Source organism: Marmota monax, unplaced genomic scaffold, assembly GCF_021218885.2.
Source record: "Marmota monax isolate L192 unplaced genomic scaffold, Marmota_monax_Labrador192_F-V1.1 WCK01_AAM20220418_F8-fsc00186, whole genome shotgun sequence".
NCBI lineage: Eukaryota > Metazoa > Chordata > Mammalia > Rodentia > Sciuridae > Marmota > Marmota monax.
The window spans coordinates 1,146,732-1,169,390 of NW_026694725.1; the positions used below are offsets into that span (position 1 = coordinate 1,146,732).

Consider the following 22,659-nt stretch of genomic DNA (forward strand, 5'->3'; position numbering starts at 1 on the left):
ACGTTGCTACAGACGGATTGTGCCCATGACCACCATTGATTGGTCCAGGACCTCTACCTAAGACAAACTGAGCCAATAGGACCTTCTCACTTGAGATCCATTGAGTATAAAGCTCTAGAAAATTCATGACCTACTAGCAACACTGTTTACATTAAATAGAGAAAATCTGTAGTGAAACCAATAAATACTAGAAAGAACCAGAGTCAGGAGATAAACAGGAGACCCTGTTTATCCTTAGGTCATCCACAAGCCTGCAACTGGGTTCCTTGAAGTCACCCTAGAACCCTTATAATAAAGTCTCTTTTTTTACTCAATCTAGTTCAACTTGCATTTCTATCATTTGCAACCAAAAGAATATTATAATATGCTAGCCATTCATCAGTTTGCAATGCTAGTTCTAAAGATAGCCAGAGATTTACATTCTAAAAATTAGCTAAGCATTTTGTCTCTTGTACTTTTCCCATATATTTTGATTCATTTAATAGTTATTTATTGATTCTCGGCTATGTGCCAGATACTGTCTCCTTTAAGCTTCAACACCATGAGTTAGCCTTTATTATTACTGTTTTATAGCCAGAAAACTAAGACCCAGAGAGTGAACAATCCAGTCACACAGTTAATATGTAACACTGTCATTCCTAAAGAGCTCCTTTCCTTTGTAGGTTGTCTCTCTCTCTCTTACAAGGACCATTCTTTGGTCTATCCCAGCACTGCAAGAGCCTCTCCATGGGTTCTGTCACTTCCTGCAGTTTCTGATTCCTGAACCATCCACTAACCTTCCTCGGTTTTAGAAGATCCTGTTTCTTCACACATTTTATTCCAACAGTGTTTGACCACACAGATATGTGATTTCTATCCATTGCTACTCTACACACCCTACCTTAGGTCTTATGAGAAACTAGAGAAAAAAGTCAAGAAGAGGAAAAAAATCATTTCTCTGGCATTTTCCTCCCATCTGGTAATATTGACCTGCCCAGACCCTGGCACTGGGGAAAAGGTCCACTAGGAAAGGAAGAGGGTCAAGCCCAGCACGGCTCTGAAGCCATTCCCAGAATCCATAGCTCCCTAATCTCTCTGGAGAGAAGTTACCTGTGTGGTAAGAGAAGGAAGCATGTGAAATGTACTTGCAACTGGAGGAAACTCCAAACTACCAATGTTTTGAACAACAAATAAAAAATAAATAAATAAATAAATAAATAAATGGGCTAAAAAAAAAAAAAAACAACAACATGTGAGAACTGAGCCTTTTTCTTTAAAACTGTCTTACCTGGGAATATCTTCTTCGATAGTTGCACATCCATAAAGAAAGACAATCACCCCAATTACCGAAGATGGGATGAGGAATGATGTATATAACCCCAGCCAGGCAAAATACAGCCCAATTTTTTCTCCAAAATATTTTCTAGGAAAAAAAGAAAGGAAAAGGAAATACATATTAAGAACATCATATATTTTCCTTATTTGTATTTGTTCTATGTCTAGCAGTGGTCAGTGCAAATACTCATTAGTTCTTGTAATAAACACAAAAGGATGTAGGTTACATGGGAAAGGGTGCACTTTGATGCAAAGAATCAACAACTGGTCTGTCTTCTCTGAAATTAACTGTATTCCATTGGAATCACATACAGACACCTGTCTTAGCTGTTCATGTGAAACAGAGGGCTGCAAGAAAAAATCCAACCTTACCAGCAAACTAGAAATATACTGTACTTATTTTATGTTTGGATTACCTCTCTACTGGTGGGAGAGATATGTTGAAGTTATCTCGTATTATTGTTTTGATGGGAAAAGAGAGGAACCGTAGAATGAAGTAGGTCAAATTATGCTATCATATATAAATGTTTCATAGTGAATTCTACCTTTATGCATATCTATAATGTGCCATGTTAAAACTGATAGATAAATAGAAGGAATACCAATTGGGTAGAGGAAGAAGAATGGGAGGATGAAGGAGAGGAAGGAAAAAGGAAGTACTGGAAACTCCATATAATAGTTCATACATGTATGATTATTGAAAATGAGTCTCACTGTTATACATAATTATAATGCAGTAATAAGAACATTCAAAAATAAAATGAAGTTATTTTACCCACACATACCATAAGTGTTGGCAATTTTTACCAAACATTAATAATACATTATCATTTCAATCTACAGACACCTGCACCTTCTTGGAATCAACTTATAGAAACAAAACACACAAATTGTGTATTTGGACATGCATACTTACATACAGACATACACACACTCCTCAGAAAATCATTACAAGAAATTCAACAAAATATTAGTTATGGTTTCTTTGGATGATAAGATTATGGGTGATTTTTATTTATTTTTGAAACTTCTTTACTGAGGTATGATTGGTGTACAAAAGTTATACATAATTAACTTGTACGGTATGCGGAGATACCTGTGAGCACAATCAGACATTTATGAAATGTATCCTTCACCTCCAAGTTTCCTTCTGCCTCTGCTCTTTTTTTTTCATTTTATTTTTTTCTTTTGTGTGATGAACACTTAACCTAAGATTTACCTTACTAGGATAATTTTAATTACACAATACACTATTGTTAACTACAGGGTCTAGGTTGTACAAAGAATTTCAGAATTTATGTACTTTCCATAATGAAATCTTTTTACCCTGTGTCTTTCTGTTTTTCCCTTCTTGCAATCCCTGGAAATCACTCTTCTACTCTTTAGTTCTATGAGTTTGATAATTTTAAAATTCTTCCCAGAGGTGAGATCATGCAATATTTGTCCCTTTGTATCTGTTTTATTTCACTTAGCATAATGTCCACCACCAAGTCCATCCATATTGTCACTAATAGCAGGATTTCTTCTTTTGTAAGGCTGAATAGTCTTCCACTGTATGTGTATAGATCTTTTGTTTACTCATATATCTATGGATGTACACTTGAGCTGTTTCTAGATTTTGGCAATTGTGAATGACAAGGAAGCTATAAACATTTTTTTATTTTTATTTTTTTTACTAATGACTTGTAGGAATCTTCTATTTTTGGATAAAATCTCTTACCAGATGTATGGTTTACAGATACATGCTCCCATTCTTTATGTTGTCTTTCACTCTTTGATTGTTTCCTTTGCTTGTACAGAAGCTTTTCAATTTGCTATAATCAAATTTATCTATTTATACATTTGGTTATATATGCTTTGGATGTTATATGCAAGAAACCATTGCTATTTCCAATGTTTACCAGCTTTTCCCCCATGTTCTCCTAAGAGTTATATCATTTCAGGTTTTACATTAAGTCTTTTGAATTGACTTTTTTGTATGGCATAAGACAACTGTCCACTGTTACACTTTTGCAAGCAGACATCCAGTTTTCCCAACACCATTTATTGAACATTAGGTAGTATGGACATTTTAATAACATTAATTCTTCCAATCCCTGAACACAAGATTTCTGTCCTTTTATATTTGCCTTTTAAAATCATTTTTAATAGTTTTCTGTGTGAAAAATTTTTACCTCCTTGAATAAGTTTGTTACTAGGTATTTTTTTCTTTTTGATGCATTTGTGAGACATTTTTTTCCTTAAATTTTCTTTTTAGATAGGTCATTGTTAGTATATAGAAGTGCAACTGATTTTTATATGTTGATTTTGAATGCTGAAACTTTTCTGAATTTGTTTATTCTACCAGATTTTTGGATGGCATTTTTAGGGTTTTCTATAGTTAATATCAGGTTATTTGAAAGCAGAAAAAAAATTTAATCTTTTATTTCCAATTTGAATTCCTTCCATTTCTTTCTCTTAATTAATTGTTCTGGCTAAGATTTCTAGTACCACATTGAATAGGAGAGGCAAGAGTGAGCATCTTTACTTTATTCCAGACTTTAGAAGAAAAGCTTTCATTTTTCATCATTAAATATGATATTATCTGTGTGGTTTTCATATACGTCTTCTATTATGTTAGGTAAATTCCTCCTAAATCTAATTTGTTGAAATTTTCATCAAAAAACAATGTTGGATTTTGTTAGATATTTTTCTGCTTCTATTTATATTATCATGTGATTTTTATCTTCACTCTGTTTCTATGAATATTATGATTTAGATATGAGGTGTTCCCCCAAAAGCTCATTTGTGAGATAATGCAAGAAAGTTTAGAGGCAGTAAGAGCCTTAACCTAATCACTGCAGTACTCCACTTGAATGGAGTAATTTATTTGTATTGCAGTAATTTATTTGTAAGGTGCTATGGTCCTCACATTTCTGGGTTCAATTTATTTGGGTACACTGAAGCTTTATGAACCTGAAAGTACATTTCTCTCCCTAGATTTTGGTAGTTTTCATCTATTATTTTTTTAAATAAACCACCTTCTTCTCTCTCTCTCTCTTCTCTATCTGAAACTTTCATAACACATATATTGGTTCACTTAATGATGCTGTTTAAATCCCTTAAGATTTCTTCATTCCTTTTCTATTTAATTTTTCTTCTTCTGATTGGACAATTTCAAAGGACTTGTCTTTAAGTTCACTGATTCTTTCTTCTGCTTATTGAGTCTGCTACTGAAGCTGTCTCTTGAATTTTTCAGTTCTGTAACTGTATAGTTTAGTTCCAGAATTTCAGTTTGGTTATTTTTTATGGTTTCTTTGTAGAATTTTTCATTTTGTTCAAATATCATGCTTCTGGTTTTGATTTTGATTTTAAGTTGTCTATATGTGTTCTCTTGGCGCTCAGTGAGATTCTTTAATATTATTAATTTTAATTACTTGTCAAGCAGATTGTGTATTTCAATTTTAAAAAGGATCACTTACTGGAGCTTTATTGGGCTCCTTTGTTAGTGTCACATTTGCATGATTCTTGTGGCCTTCAGTTGGCAGATGTGAATTTTAGAAGCAGTCACTTTTCCAGTTGTTACTGAACAGTTTTATCAGTTAAAGATCTTAATAAAACATGAAAGTAAGAAATTATGGGAAGGTCATCAGCCAGCATGGTGAGCCAGCTAGCAGTAAATGGGAAGACCTAAGCCAAGATCTAAAATTGTATATGCTGTCAGGATCCACGGGTAGGAGTGTTTCAAGAGTGTATGGGCAGATGGGCCTATTGAAAGGGTTTAGAAGTGGACTGGGCTTCTATTCTACAGATGGGTATGGCTGTTGAGATCCACACACAGGTCAGGTTGCCTTTGGCCTAATGGGCAGGCAAGGCTGCTTATAGGTCTATGGGAGAATGGGTAGAGCTTTTACCATGTCTTCTAGTTTGTGGTAATGGGCATGCCACCAGAGGTACATGTGAACAGGATTCTTGTATGATATGCACTCAGAGACAGCTACTTCTGGATCTGGTGGTCTATGGTTGGCTAGTCTTCCACAGGGGTGCATGTGGGTGGGACTGCTATCAGAGGGCACAGGCCCACCTTCTTAATGGAACACCAGCTGGTTAATAAGTTATTAAGAAAAAGTGATTCCTTTCTACCTATTCACATCTTTTGATTCCCAGCTTATATTTAACAAATTATCACACTAAACCTCTAAAAAGCAATTTCCTGGCTTGGCACATTGGCACACACTGTAATCCCACTGGCTTCAGAGGTTGAGGCAGGAGGATCACAAGTTCAAAGCCAGCTTCATCAACAATGAGGCACTAAGCAACTCAGTGAGACCCTGTCTATAAATAAACACAAAAAGGGCTCAGGATTTGGCTCAGTGGTTGAGTGTCCCTGAGTTCAATTTCCATTACCCTTCTGCCATTAAAAGCAATTTCCTTCTAGATAAATACTGATCATAGATTTCTGGTGAGGAAAAGTACAGTCTACAGAGAAGCAATATACTTCATTTCTCAAGAGCCACTGATATAAAACATAGGAGAGAAATGGAATACTTGCCCATACTTTGATGGAAGGACTGGAGGATAAGTAGGACAGTGTCATAATCTATTTACCCACCATCAGGGGCTGACTTCTACTTAAGATTTAGACAGTTGAAAGAATGCAGTTTCCACTGCCCCAAGAGAAATCTGGAAAATCTGTCAAATAAGTCTGCTGCCATGGGAGAAGGGCAAGAAACTCTTCCACCCAATAAATCCCACAAATAAAAAGCACAAATTGACTATGAGTAGTAGAGGGAGAACATGAATGCTGAGAAAGCCTCATTATTGAGGCTTAGGTGTAACAAGAATTAGTGCTCTGCTCCTGAGGAAGAAGTGGGGACATGGTGAGAGTCCCCTCTACGCCACAGTGGCAGGACAACTTCTGAAAGGTAAGGATGGAAGATAAACAACAAGGACAATTTTTTTAGAACTTCAGGGCCCAGGAAAATCATAAAGTAGTATCAGGCCATTACTAAAGGAATTTGAAGTTTGTGATATACTGAAAGTGACTCTAGCAGCAACAAAATTTGGACCCATCTCAACCTCTGATTAGACTGATTCAGCTCCCCTAATCAGAGGCATACATATTTCTAGATATAAATACTATTTACTTGGTTCTACTGTCCTATCAGATATAGTGTCTGGCATTCAGTAAAAATTACAAGATACATAAAAAAACAAAATCTTGTGGTCAAGAAATAAGGGAATTAATGAAATTGAAGGTCATTTGGATATTTGCCCAGATAAGGAATTCAAAATAGCCATAATTTATACATTAGAGATGACTCCACCACAAAGGATGAATTAAACACAAAGAGAAAAGAAGTAGACAATGAAAATAATAGAGCAATCAAGAGCTATCAGGACAATATCAAAGGTACTATCATGCATATAATTTGAGTCCCCAAAGAATAAGAGAAAGACAGCAGAAGTATTTGAATGCAGTGTGGCTAAAATTTTTCCAAAAGTAATGAAGAGCAACAAATATGAATCAAAGAAGTTCAGAGCACCCCAAGCATAATAAACACCAAAAAATAAATAAAATATAAAGAACTACTTACATAGATGCATCATAGTCAAATTTTGAAAATCAGAGATAGAAAAAGAAAATCTTTAAACAAGCTGAGTGAGGTGGGTGGGGTATTAGAAACAGAGAGGAAAATGTCTAGCCAATTCATGTAGTTGCAGCCAATTTCTTGGCAGAATCTATGCAAGCCGGAAGGTATGGAAAGAATAAAAAAATTATTTCAGAATATTATACATAAAGAAAATATCTTTCAAAAAGGAAACAAAACAAACACTATTTCATCAAGTAAAAGCTAAAAGAATTCATTGCCAGCAAATCTACACTACAAGAAATGTTGAAGGACATTCTTTAGTCAAATAAACTAGTTATAGAAAAGATCAAAATTCAAAATTTGAAGTGTGGTTTCCCCTGAATGAATATCATTTTCACACAACCATAAACTCAAAAAAACCATTAAGTCAAATCATTTTAAGTCAGGGACCATCTGTAGAGACACTAAACTTCTCTTTCAGTAATTAAGCAAATAAGTAAACATATAAACAAGTAAACATACAAACCAACTCAACCAAGAATACTCCACTTAGCAACAGAAGAAAATATAGTCTTTTCAATACATTTGCACCAAGATAGACCACATTTTGAATCATAAAACCAATTTAACAAATTTAAGAAGTTTAAAAAGATGGAAGCAATAAATATTTTGCTCTCTGACTACAACAAAATTAAACTAAAAATTGACAACAGAAAGAGATCTGGGAAAATTCCCAAATATTTGGAAATTAAACAGTTTCCTTCTAAACCGCCCATGGATCAAAGAAGAAACCATCAAGTAAATTAAAAAGTATTTTCAAATGAGTAAAAATGAAAACATAACAAACCAAAATTTGTGGGATGGCACTGAAATCAGGTTTACAGGGAAATTTATAGCATTAAATACTCACATTAAAAAATAAGAGAGTTTTGAATTCGTAATCTAACCTCATACTGTAACTGGGGGAAAAGGAGTACATTCAGTCCAAAGCAAGCAGAAGGAAGGAAATAATAAAGCTGAGAGTATAAATCAATAATTTTCAAATATTGGCAACTAATTCAATTGAAAAAGATTGTGCAAGTCAATCAAAAGATGTACAAGAACTGGACAATGTCCCTGGTATAGCCACTGGCACTTTCTATAGAATAGCAAAAACAACAGAACACAGCTCTGAAACAGAAAGGTCTGGATGTGAAACTTGACTCTGCTATTTCCTGACCTGGAAAAGTTTCTCAACTTCTCCAACCTCCATTATTCCCATTTAAAATTTTATTAGTGTGAAAATTAAATGAGCAAATTTTATGAGAGCATGGTAAACGAACAATAAATGTTAACTGTTATTGATTCTATTATTCTGAAATTCTATTAACATGAAGAACTTCTGTCCATCCACTAACACCACAAGTGAAAAAAAGGGCTACATAATGGCAAGATATTTGCATATAACTGTTCAATAAAGGGAATGTTATCAAAACACATAAAAATTTCTTCCATTGAGAAATCGGCAGATAACCAATAGAAATCTGGGCAAAAGACTCGACTCAAACTTCACAAGAAAGGATATGCAAGTGAACAATACATACAAAAGTGCTCAATTTCTTTAATTAATCATCAGGGAAATGCCAACAAGGCATATTCCTGAGGAGATAGCCCTGCTAACTGGAGGGAGAGAGTCATGTGCTCAATTCCTGCCAAGCCCACGTCAACCTGGTAAGATAGCAGACACACATCTTCCTTCTTGTCCTTACAAAAAAAATTCATGTTTTACTAACCTTGCTGGAATTGGATTAAAGGCACATTTGGTGACCTTAGGCATGTTGTAAGCAGGTACAGGCATTCTGGAGAAAATGTTCTAAGTTTTTAATGAAAGTTCATAATCATTGGTTCTCTGGAAGGCAGCATGGAAATTCCCAGCTATAGTAGAAGCCAGGGAAGCCAGAAAAAACCTCTCCATAGTGAACTGAGAGATAGGCCAATGTAGGTTTTATATTCAAAATTATAAACATTATTTTTCTCTACTCTCAACTCTTTGAGATAATATAAATGAACTATGGTTGATAAGGAACCAGCATTGGAGAAAAAGGGAGGAAATGTAACATTTATTTAGCTTGGACCATATGCCCAGGCCTGAATTAAGGACTTTCTACATAGCATTTCATTTAATACTTCCTGAACATTGTGCAACTGGTTAAAAATTAATGTTGTGGTTGTCTTTAAAAAATTAATGTTAAGATTCAACTATGGTTATATTTAGATATGCAAGAGTTAAAGTCATCTTGATCTTTTTATGTTTTTAAAAACAGTCTCTTTGGGATAAATCCAATCCTCATTAGTATCTTATTCAAATCTTTTCTAATCAAGGTGTTTCTACCTGTTTATATATCCCCTTTAATGAATGGAAGGACTTGCTAACAGCCATGCCTCCACAGTAGGATAGATAGGAATGGAATGGAATAGAATGAAATGGAATAAAATGGATAAGGTGGAATGAAATAAAATGGAATGGGATGGGATGGGATACAATAGTTAGAAATGAATATAATAAAATAAAGTGTCTCTGTTTATTAGTGCCTACTTTATTCCTGGTATGCTATTGAATACACATTATCTCTGATGGTCCTCACAAGAATCTTACAAAAGGATATAAGGTCTTGGCAAGCAAATGATGTCCTCACATCCTTGTGTGAATGAAAAGGTTCATTTCACAGGAATATAGTCCCATATAATTCACAGGCTTGGAGTGGAGTGTGATCTGGATTTCAGCTTCCACTTACCCCCTCAGCCAGGTGTGTGTGGGCCAGCTACAAAATTCACAAGCCTGTGGAAGCCCCAGAAGTAGAACTGTATCTGCCATAAATAAGAGAATGGACCTTACCAGTAAATACCTTGCCTCAGTTAATGAAGCAGTACTGTATTCCTAAGGACCAAAAGACCTTGCTCTTCACTACTATACAACACCACAGAAGCAGGCAGAAATATCTTTCAGGTTAGCATTACAAATGTCAATGGCTGTAGGTTCCAAATAACCCAAAATAATACAGAAGCCCTATTTTCTAGTTTTGTGATTTGTACCCTAAACCCCATTTATGGGAAGAGAATGACAGGATATCATAGTAATTCATATTCTTTCAGCTTATTGGTTTCTAGTCTTAGGATTCCACCAGCCTACTCAATTTTTTCCCCTATGGATGGCTAGTAACAGTCAAGGTTGATGAAGTAGAACTACTGAAGTAGAACTCTTGATATCTGGTCCACTTAAACCTGCACTTAAACTCTTTCCCACCAGGCTTCTAGATATTGGGTATACAGAAACACAATCCAGTTGCTCAGGATAAAACCATTGAAATAATAATCCTTTACTCTTTTATCAAATTCTATTACCAACCCTTCAGCAAAACCTATAAACTTGACTTGCAAAAATGCACCAAATCCAACCATACCTCACCATCCCCAACAACAACAACCTGAACTAACTCTTCTCCTGTCTTTTCTGAGGCTAATGGGTGACCTGATCTATACCCTGCTTCTATCCTTGCCCTCTAGTTTCTTTGCTACACAGCATCTGGAAGAATACTTTTATTCTTTTGTCAGATTTATCATTTCTCTGCACAAAATGATTGTCTGCACGTAGACTAAACCCCAAAATTGGAGAGAAAGTCTGCATTTCCAGTTACTCTGTGATTTGAGATTCAAGCAGTAGGAGTAATGCTTCTCAGCAAGGCGAGTAAAAGAGGGAATTCACTGAAATTCAACACTGGAAAGAGTCTCTTAGAGACTCAGAAATTCATGTGCATTGAACAAAGAATAAGAAAGAGTACATTGAAGTTGAGTTAGTTGTGACAGCAGTGGCACTGGTTAACTGAAGAGGGCAGGAATAACACAGAGAGAGAAAAAAGTAGACAAATTTGGTACAGAAAAACCTGTAGATAAGAAAAGCACCCTGAATTTAACTAATCCAGAGGCTGCACAGTGAACTGGTGTTTGAAAAGTCCTTTATTTCTAAACTGGCAAATGGAGAGCCAAGGCAGGAGCCACCTTGAGGAGGCCAGGAGACCATAGCAAACACTGTCATACAGTCCTTGCAAGTACCTACTGTGTGGCTTAGGGTGTGCCTAGTAGAATGTGTGTGAAACTGGCACAAAGAAGATCGTACCAAGGAATTCAAGTGGGAAAAATGGAGGAATGTGCTACTTCTTTTCCCTTTGAGTCTAGTAGCTCTTGTAAGCTAAAGAGGATCAGGAAATTGAACAGACAGACGTGAATACACCCAGGAATTAAGCCTGGGATGGCTGTATTTGTGGAGGGTTGGCTCCCCTGCCCTGTGGGTAGAATTCTTGGGAGGCAGCTGAGATTCAGATTCTCATCAGAGATTGACATCGTCCTGGCTCTAGGGTCTGTGTTAATATCTCTAGGGCAGATAACACCCAACACAATCTCGAAGGCCTAGTTAGACATAAACCCCAGCTTCTGGAACTCTCCTCACAGAACTCTGTAGCAGTCCTACCCTTGGAGTGCACAGATCTGGTCTGTGCAGACAAAATTCTAATTGAGGGGCTGGGGTGTGGCTCAGTGATAGAGCACTTGCCTAGCACGTATGAGGCACTGGGTTGAACCTCAGCATCACATAAGAATAAATAAATAACATAAAGGATTAAAAAATGCTTAAAAAATCTGAAGTACTTCCCATTTTATCTTACCTTATATTGGTAAGAAGAGAATCTGAGAACTATTTCAACCAACTTCAATTTTTTTGTTTTGTTGTGTTTTATTGATTACCTTTTTATTTTTAAATTTATTTATTCTAATTAGGTATATATGACAGCAGAATGCATTTTGATTCATTGTACACAACTGCAGCACAACTTTTCATTTCTCTGGTTGCACATGATGTAGCATTGCATCATATGTGTAGTCATACATGTACCTAGGGTAATGAAGTACCTCTCATTCCACCAAAATTTCTGCCCCCACCAACTTCAATTTTAGGTTACTCCAACTGGCAGCTAAGTGAGCAACACAAAGAGGGAGGGGTTAATAATCCACAGCCCTCCTTATTCATATTCATATTCATTCATTCATATTCCGCCCCCTCAAATTCTCTCTTCTTAACTCAAGAAGAAATGGAAAGAACAGGTCAGGCAGGCATAGGCAATGACCAACCTGATCAACTGTTTTGATTGCCACCATCTCAGTGGAGACAATTCTTTTATTTTTCATTAAGAATTGTTTTTCTTTATTTTTTTCTCTTTTAGTGTTCTTACTGTGCTGATTGGTTCAAGGATATGTAAGCATATACATTTTTTTCTCATTTTAGCACTTTTTATGATAGTTATTTTTCCTTGTCTTGTTTTTGAGCATTAGGATTCTTGGTTTGCTAATTTTGATCTTACTTTATTTTGTTTTTGTAATATTGTTTCTCTTCTCTCTCTCCATTCTTCTCCTGCTAACAGACAAATTCTCTTGCAACATGCAAAGTAACATGATGCTTCCCAAAGTCATAATCCCCTAGCAACTAACTCAAGGATTTTGATACAAATGAAATATCAGACAAAAAATCAGAATAATAATTATAAAAATGATCAATTAATTCCCAGAGAACACAGGAAAAACAACTATATAAATTAAAGATGTAAGTATCAAATATGAATGAGAATTTCAATAAGGAGATAGAGATATTGAAAAAGAGCCAAACAGAAATCTTGGAAATGAAAGACATAATAAATCAAGTAAAGTGTTCAGTTAAAAGTGTCTCTAATAGAATAGACCATGATAGAGGCAGAATCTCAAAGTTGAAAGACAAAGTAGCCGGTCTTGGACATTCAGACAGTATTAAAGTAAAGAAAATAAGTATCCATAATCAGAAAATACAAGAACTCTGGGACAATATTAAGAAACTAAATTTAAGAATCATTGTTAATTGAAGAGGGTTGTGAGATGCAGGTTAATGGCATGAATAACCTCTTTGGGAAATAATAATAGAAAATTTTCCCAACCTTAAAAAATGAGATGGACATCTAGATAGAGGATGAATTTAGAATCTCAAATAAACAAAATAAAAAATAAGATCCTCTCCACACACATTATAATTAAAATGCCTAACATATAGAACAAGAATAGAATTTCAAAAGTCTCAAGAGAAAATGTCAGGTCACATTTAGAGGCAAGTCAATCAGAATTATATATGATTTCTCCTCCCAAACTTAAAAAACCATAAAGACTTGAAATATGTTCTAAGTCCTGAAAGAAAATAACTGTCAACCAAGATTACCATATCCAGCAAATCTATCCTTCAGAATTGAATAAGAAATGCAACCTTTCCAAGATAAGCAGAAACTAAAAGAATTCATGATGACTAAGCCAGCACTATAGAAAACAATTAAGGAACTATTTTACACTGAAGAAATTGAAAATAAACCCCACAGCTCACAAATGAACCAATTTCCTGTGAAAAGTGGCCAAGCAAATTTGGGACCAAATTGAACATTAGAAATAAATCAAAATAGCAGGAATTAATAAACACAACTCTGTAATAACACTGAATGTAAATGGTCTCGACTCTCCAACTACAGACATAGGCTGGCAGAATGGATTAAAAACAAGACCCAAATGTATGTTGCTTGCAAAAGACTCCCTTACAGGCAAAGTCAGTCTCGGATTGAAAGTGAAAGGATGGATATTGATATACTATGCAAATGGAGTTGCAAACAAGCAGGGGTAGCTATTCTCATATCTGACAGATTTCAAATCTTTTTAAAATTTATTTCTTTTAATTAGGTATGATGACAGTAGAATGCATTTTGATTAATTGTACACAATAACAGCACAACTCTTCATTTCTCTGATTGTACACAATGTAACATTGCACCATATGTACAGCCATACATGCACCTAGGGTAATAATGTACATCAAATTCCACCATCTTTCCTGGCCCATATGTCCTCCTCTCCCCTCCCTTTGCCCAATCAAAGTTCCTCCAATTTTCTCATGACCTCCCCCATAGTAGATCAGTATCCACTTATCAGAACATTCGGCCTTTGGATTTTTGGGATTGGCTTACTTCGCTTAGCATGATATTCTCCAATTCCATTCATTTACCTGCAAATGCCAGAATTTTATTCTTTTAATGCTGAGTAATCTTCCATTTTATATATATATATATATATATATATATATATATATATATATATATATCACAGTTTCTTTATCCATTCATCTACTGAAGGGCATCTAGGCCTCTTCAGTTTAGCTCCTGTGAATTGAGCTGCTATAAACATTTATGTGGCTGCATTACTATAGTATGCTGATTTTACATCCTTTGGGTATAGACTAAGGAGTAGGATAGCTGAGATTTCAAGTCTTCAGAGAGACAAAAAGTTCACATAATACTGGTAAAGGGCATAATTGAACAAGAAGATATAATGATAGTAAATATTTATGTCACAAATATCTGTGCACATAATTATATAAAGCAGACACTACTTGAATTAAAAGCTCAGACCCAAATACAATAATACTGGGTTATTTCAACATACCTCTCTGATCAATAGATAGGTCATTGTTTTAGATCAAAAGACCTGACAAGAACAATTATAGGAGAAAAAGTGTATTTGGGCTCACAGTTTCAGAGGTTTAGTCCACAGTTGACTGATCCCATAGTTCTGGGCCAGATAGATAAATTCTTATTATTAGCAAATCATATTAACAGCATATGAAGAAGATTGTACATTATGACCAAGTTGGTTTTATCCCAGGGATGCAAGGATAGTCTTAACATACACAAATCAATACATGTAATTCATCAGATAAATAAAATTAAGGACAAAAGTCACTTAATCAATAGATGCAGAGGAAAGCCTTCAACAAAATCAGTACCCATTCATGATAAAATCACGGAAGAAACTAGAGACAGAAGGAACTTATCTCAACATCATAAAGAATATATATATAATAAACTCAAAGCCAATATGATAGTGAATGGGAAAAAACTGAAAGCATTTCCTTTAAAATATGGAACAAGACAAGGAAATCCACTCTTAACACTGCTATTCAATATAGTACTAGAAATTCTAGCCAAAGAAATTAAGCAAGAGAAGGAATTAAAAGGGATAAAAATAGGGAAGGAATAAATCAAATTGCCAGTGTTCACAGATGACATTATCCTTCACTTTGAAGACCCAAAAAACTCCAGAAAAGAATGCTAGAGCTAATAAAGAAATTCAGCAAGGTAGCTGATTTCAAAATCAACATACAAAAGTCAACAGCTTTCCTATACAGCAGTAATGAATCTACTGAGAAGCACATCTGAAAAATAATCCCATTCACAATAGCCTCAAAAAAATATCTAGGAACAAATCTAACCAAATAGCTGAAAGACCTCTACAATGATAACTATAGAACACTGAAGAGAGAAATTGAAGAAGACACAAGAGGATAGAAATACTGCCCATGTTCATGTACAGGCAGAATTAATATTGTTCAAATGGGCATATTACTGGAAGAAAGATACACATTCAATGCAAAATGCCAATGATGCCCTTCACAGAACCAGAAAAAAAAATAGTCCTAAAATTTATTTGGAAAAATAAAAGACCCAGAAAAGCCAAAGCAATTTTAAGCTAAGAAAGCAATGCTGGAAGCATCACATTACTTAACTTCAAATTATACTATAGAGCTATAAAAACAAAAAGTGTATTGTACTAGCATAAAAACAGTCAAATAGACCAATGGTGCAGAATATCAGACAGAAATAAATCCACACAGATACAGTCTTCTGATTCTTGACAAAGGTGTCAAAAACATATCTTCGAGAAAAGACAGCCTTGTTAACAAATGGTATTGTAAAAACTGGTTATCCATATGTAGAAGACAAAACAAAACTAGATCTTTATCTCTCATCCTACACAAAACTCAACTCAAAATTGAATCAAAGACCTAGGAATTAGACCAGAAACTATGCAACTCTAAAAGAAAATGTAGGGTCAACACTCCAACATTTATAGGAAAGGTCAATGTCTTTCTTAGGAGAAACCCTAAAGCTCAGGAAATAATGCCAAGGATTAATAAATGTTATGGCATCAACTTAACAAGCTTCTACATAGCAAAGTAAACAAATAAGAATGTGAAGAGAGAACCTACAGTATGATGAAAATTTTTGCTAGCTATTCTTCTAATGAAATTCAAATGACCAACAAATACATGAAAAAATGTTCATCGTTAGCTATTAGAGAAATGTAAATTGAAACTACACTCTAGTCAGAATAGCAGCCATCAAGAATACAATAATAAGTGCTGGAGAGGATGTAAGAAAAGGGGAATACTTGTTCACTGTTGCTGGGATTGTAAACTAGTACAACCACGGTGGAAATCAATATGGAGATTCCTCAAAAGAGTAGGCATGGAACCACCATATAACCTAGCTATACCACTCCTTGGTACTTATCCTAAAGAATTAGAATCCTATGTTCATATATGAATACATGATCAGTGAAACTCCACATGATGTACAACCACAAGAATGGTATCCTCATGAGAATAAGTTATAGTCCATGTATATATAATATGTCACAACACACTCTACTGTCATTTGTATCTAAAAAGAACAAATTTTCAAAAAGAATAAATAATAAAAGTCATCATACTACAGTGATGCATGCATACTCATGTTTACAGCAGCACAATTCACAATAGCCAAACTATGGAACCAGCCTAGGTGCCCGTTAAATGAATAAATAAAGAAAATGTGGTATATATACACAATGGAGTTTTATTCAACCATAAAGAAGAATGAAAGGATGTCATTTGCAGAATGACATTTTGTTAAGTGAAATAAGCCAAACTCCTAAAGTCAAAGATGGTGTGTTTTCTCTCACATATACAAACTTGAGAGGAAAAAAGAAAAGAAAGGCAGTAGGGGGCAAGAAGAACATGAAAATCAAAGAGAGATCAGTAGAATAGAGGAAAGGGACTGTGGACGGGAAGAGAAGAAGGAAAGGGGAAATACCAGGGAACGATATTGGCCAAATTATTATTACATTGTGTACAAGTGTGAATATGTATCAACGAAATGCCACTATTATGTTCAGCTATAATGTACCAATAAAAAAAAGTCAAAAATAAATAAATAAAATAAACCCCAAATTATTTTCATGAACAGCAAAGTCCTATTTGATCTGGTCATCTTTGGCTCTGTAGTTCCACTAAGGGACCCTCAAACATGCCGTGTCTGCTCTTGCCTGGGGGCCTTTGCCACGGCTGTACCCTCGGCCTGGAACACCCTTCCTTAGACCTCCCTATACTTGATTCCTCACTTCCACTGCCTGCTACAATATCAGACAGACCTTCTCTCATCACCCCACCCCAAATGACACCAATCTTGTCATTCATTTTTCCTCATAACATTTATCAGTACCTAACATGGTTTTCCACATGTATTGTGCTTTGGTCCATCTCCACTGCCAGAATGCTAGCTCCATGAAAGCAGAGAATTTTCCCTGTCCTGTTCACTGCTATATTCTCAGTGCCTAGAACCTGCCTAACACATTGCTGCGGTTTAAAAAGCATTTGTTGAGTGAATGACTAAATTCTCACAAAAACCCCACCAGGAGGTTACTAGGCTGATCTGTTCTGCACATGAAGTAAGCGCAGCTCAGAGAAACAGTCCTGTGTAAGGCCACTTAGCTAACAAGAGAAGAATTCAGGCTGCAACTGAAAGCTGTCTGATTTCAACTTGTACTTTTACCTATGACATATTTTTTTTAGGTGACAGTACAGATGATAAGATAGATTGGAGGCTCTAATCTTAAAAAGCATTATTATCTATTTTCTATTTGAATAAAAAACTGGAAGGAACCCTCAGGACCACCTTAAATGAAATTCTTCATCGCGTGGTTTATAAAACACTGTGACTTCCAGAGTGGAGTTTACATCAGGAAAGACAGTAAGACAGTGATGGTATCTGTTCCAATTTCTACTTGTAAAAAAAAAAATCAATAGAGAAAGTGATTAAACAGTTTATTAGTGAACAGCATGAGAACTTCCAAGCACATGTCAAGTGGTGATTGGAGACACATGTTCATGCCTAGTTCCATGATCCTTTGTGCCTGGTGGTTTGGGCCATTTTACATTATCTTTATTCTCATTCTTAAATAAGGCTTACTTCTTACCCATAGAATTTTCATATAAAGATTAAAACAACGAGCACTGATGGGGAGATATAGCATGTTAATGTATAATATAAAAATAGTGAGAAAGAAATCCATAAATCTGCCTCTAGATGATATTCACATACATTCATAAATTGCAATGCTGCAGTTTGTATCTCATATGTCCAGTGGTCCATGTGCTAAAGGCTTGGTCCCAGCCAATGGTATATTCTGAGATGGTGGAACCTTTAAGAGGTGAGTCCTAGAGAGAGGTCTTGGGTCATTGAAGGTATTTCCTTGGAGGGAACTGTGGGAACCTTGATCTCTTCCTTTTTTTCCTTATAAAATGATTAGCTCAGGTGTTTTTATAGTAATTGAGAAGTAACACATCCATCTAATTATTATCAAAATTAGCATATGACATTTAAAGACTTTTCCTTACCAAAACCCAATGCTTAAAGGGAAGGAACTATAATTATCAACTGTATCCCAATGGCTTTTCATTTACTGAGAATTAAAGACTGACCCCAACCACAAGTATAATCTATGGTGAGCCCTTACAATAGAAGCCTAAAGCCTTCTCTGTTAGCTCATCATTTGGAAATGAAAGATAAATATTAGGTCATAAACCAGTTAAATATTTAACTCAAAGGGAAAATATATCAAAATTCAGGTTACAGAGGGTTTTTTTTAATTTGAGGTTTATAGTATGATAAATTTAATCTATTTTTTATACATATCATTCCTCAAGCCAAAGATGATTTACTCTGCTACTTTAAAAATATATTTTTAGAACAACTTCATTTTTTTCTTACATGATTTAATGTGACAACATAAACAGCAATGTGCCACCTTTGTTAGAAAGGAAATGGATAAGTGACTTTTTGTAGAGTGAGTAGTGGAAAAGTTCACATGTAAGTGGATTTTATAATAAAATATCTATATATCTCTATATTTACAGTTGTACTAAAATCATGTCTTCATAATATACCACATAGGATGAACTCAAAAATAATTCCTGAGGGAGTTCAGGGCACTAAGCCTATTTTGTGAATGCGGACTGTGAGGACACCTTCTCTACCCTGCTGCCTCTGCTCTTGTCCCAGGAGGCTGACATCTGTAGATTTCATCAACAAATCCCTTGGCACCTTGGCTTCTGGATTGGCCAATAGGAGGCCTGAGCCAGAATCAGACGGTGAGAGAATAAGGACAGTGAGGCATTTATTTCCCTCAGATTTCTGGCCACAGAGCCCTGGGCTGGCAGCTGGTGCCATAGCTCCTATCAGAGGCCTCCCCTGTGTGACAGCCCCAGCCAAGGCTCCTCTGGGTAGGGTCTGCACTCCTTCCTTCCTCCTTCACCTTTGGGTTTAGAGATGATAACGATTCCTCCCTTTTCCCTGATCTCTAGGATGCTTTCGATTCCTGCAGTCTCAATTAACAATTTGAATATGTCACCTCTTTCCTGCCAGGATCCTAATACTACAAGGCTCAAAAGTCAGAAGGAGGGGTGGATGTTGTCGGAATTTACTGGTCTGTTCTAATCCTCTCACTTTACAGACTAGGGAACTGAGACTGAGGGAAATTACAAGACTTGTCTAACAATAAAGCAGAGCCACAGTTAGAAGCCAGATCTTGGACTGTGAGAAGATTTATATGAGTTAATTTATATAGTGAATGCTCAAAATAGCACATGATAAAACTCAGGAATTTTAGTAAGCATCATCATCATCATCATATCATCCTCGTTATCATTATCAGCATGCATTAATTCCTATTACAATTAAAGAAAAAGGGAAAACACACTTAAAATGCCACAGACTTTTTAGCATGAGGATTCAAAAATTAATAGTAGTTGATAGATGGAAAAATTAAAGTCAAAAAAGTTTGTGTCCAAGGCAGGGCCACAACCTTTTATAACATGAATGAGAAAGAGGTACCAAGGTTTAGAACTTGGTAAGTGAGCATGGGATACATGCCAGCTCCCTTGGGCCCCAATGGCCAGGAACCTTGCTCAGTGAACAACCTGCACAGCTGTCACACACTGGCTCTGGTTCAGGTTCCCAGCAAGTTGGTGTCACTGTTAAACAAAAAAATAACCCCATCTCATGGAATTGTTGTGAATGTCCACTGTGAGCCTATGAAAAGTGCTTTGAAAACTCTACAGCAGAGGATTTCAGCCTGAATTACCATGGCTTCCTAAGGCCACATTTTTAGGAGAGGTCAGAGACTACAATGAGACGAGGCAAAAGAACTGTTTTGAATTTGCTATTCCCCAATGTGTGGGAGGGAAGGGTGAAAAAAGCTTTCTTCCCTTATGATAAAACATTGTTTTACAATGTTCTAGAGGGGAAAGAAAGGCCAGTACTGTGATGTTTCACAATCACCAAGGAAAGACTTTTAATTTTATGTTGAAAGACTGATGAAGGAGGGCCTTGGTACAAAGCACAGCTCTTACTGGAAACTCACAGGCAATGTTTGTAATAACATTTTCAGAGAACACCTTGGGGGACCCTCAATGACACCTGGGTCAGAACCTAGCCGTTTTAGTCAGCTTTTGCATCTCTGTGACCAAAATGCCCAACAACAACAACTTAGAAGAGGAAATGTTTATTTGGGGCTTGCAGTTTCAGAGATTTCAGTCTATAGACAGCTACTCCATTGCTCTGGCCCAAGATGAGGGAGCATATCATTGGCATAAGGGCCCAGCAGAGGGAAACTTCTCAGCTCATGGCAGAGTCAGGAAGCAGAGGAAGAGAGGAAAGACCACACCCTCAGTGATCACACCCTCAGTGACCCATGTCCTCTAGCCATGCCCCACCTGCTCCCAGTGATCAGTTGGTCCATTCAAACTACAATAGACTGGTGAGGGTACAGCTCTTGTGATCCAATCATTTACCACTAAATATTCCTGCATTAACAGGAGCTTCTGGGGGACACCTCACATCCAAACTATAAACCAGGTGCTCTTCATCAAAACACTCTGAGATTCTACAGTGCATACTTCTTCCTCCATGTTCACCCACATGAAATTGCAACGGAGACATGGTTCTTTCTCTTTCAAATTCACTGTGGGATTGTTTGTCACATTACAAAAAACTCTGCCAGTTCTGTCCCTAGGTACTGTATCTCTGCTTTATGATTTTTCTTTTTTCCAAATTTGCTCTCCCTTCCTTCACTAAGCCAGAAAAGGGAAAAGGTTTTTTTTTTTTTTTTTTTGAGCACTTACACTACTTCTTACATACACAGATGGTTTAATCCCCATACTATGCATTAGAAAGCATTCTAGCAAATTCCAGCTTTAAAAAAAAAAAAAGCTATACCCCTTTCCAAAGGTCACACATCCAGTTAGCTACCATCTGGATTTCCAACCCAGGCCTATCTATTTTGAGAGCCTTTGATCTCTTCTACTGCACTACTATTTTGCCAATTCCAAATTGTTCTTTTCCACTATTAACTTCGTCATCCTCTCTACCACTAGAATATCATTAATGAATGAAAGAATAGGAATAATTATGTACACACAGGGAAAAAGAAAAATAATCTCACAAAGCAGGAACAATCCTCATTCTTTCATCTTAACCCAAAAGGTCACATATTCTCATATGAGTCATGTTAAAAATTATGGAAGAATAAAGATGAAACACTTCCAAATTGTTTTTTCCAAATATTAAGATGCATTATCCTGAGTACCATAAATCTTTTCTTTAGGAGTTTTTCAAAATAGTTTTCTCCTTATAATCTCTCCAGAGTGGACCTTGTTTGCCTCTGAGCCACGTGCTCCCTTACTCACAAGCCTTTCCCATCAGTGACTTGCCCATTCCCAACTACAATCTTCTGGGTGGTGAACAGTTAGCCATAGTGATGAATAGAGGAACATGAATTGAGCACTTTGATATAAAATAAGCTTTAAAAACTGTCAAAACCTACACCAGCTAAACCTGAATCTTGACTATCCTCTTTGGGGTTAAAGATATTCAGACATGCTAATCACGTGAAAATCAATTGAAAACATCTTCCACCAAGCCAATCAGTCCTTCCCCACACCACACAGCAGCACTATTGGCCAACGTATGCCTGCATAGCTCACCTGTCACATTCTAGAAATGGTCTCACTCCACATTGCACCACTGCTTTGGTATGACTAACAATACTGAAATTTTGCACAGCTCTTTATACTTTCCAAAGTACCTTCAGCCACTCTGGTACATGCAATCTTCCTAACCACTCTCAGAAAGTGATGATCAGGGATGTTCAACATCTGGCCAAAAGTCAGATAACTATGATGAGCAAACACTGCACTTCCACCAGGTCTTAGGCTCCGTTGCCTGAGCGTTTTCAACTCTACTGCTATCATGGTATTTAACTAGCTGTACCTTGTCTCCCCAGCCTGACTTCAAGCACCTCAAGGGACTATACATCTTTTTTCCCCACAAGGCTCTGTCCATCCCCAATCCCTGCTAAAGGCATGAATGAATGAGTGAAGTGGACACCTGCTGGGTCAGGTAGTGGCAAGTGGAGGAGAACCTCATCTGAGTCACACCAGACACATTTAGGAATAAAGCTATCCAAAAGTATTGCCAGCTTCTGTCACCAGGCTCCTAGTTTTCTGGAAGAATCTATGTATGGGTAA

The 22,659-nt window shown here is 36.2% G+C and overlaps 1 protein-coding gene across 1 annotated transcript in view; it reads right to left on the reverse strand.

Annotated features, from left to right (window-relative positions):
• Positions 1-22,659, reverse strand: part of Ano2 (anoctamin 2) — a 331,888-nt gene that overhangs the window by 174,780 nt on the left and 134,449 nt on the right. The window contains exon 11 of the mRNA XM_046424146.1: positions 1,268-1,402. Within this exon, the coding sequence (XP_046280102.1) occupies positions 1,268-1,402 (135 nt within the window). The remainder of the gene's footprint in view (positions 1-1,267; positions 1,403-22,659) is intronic.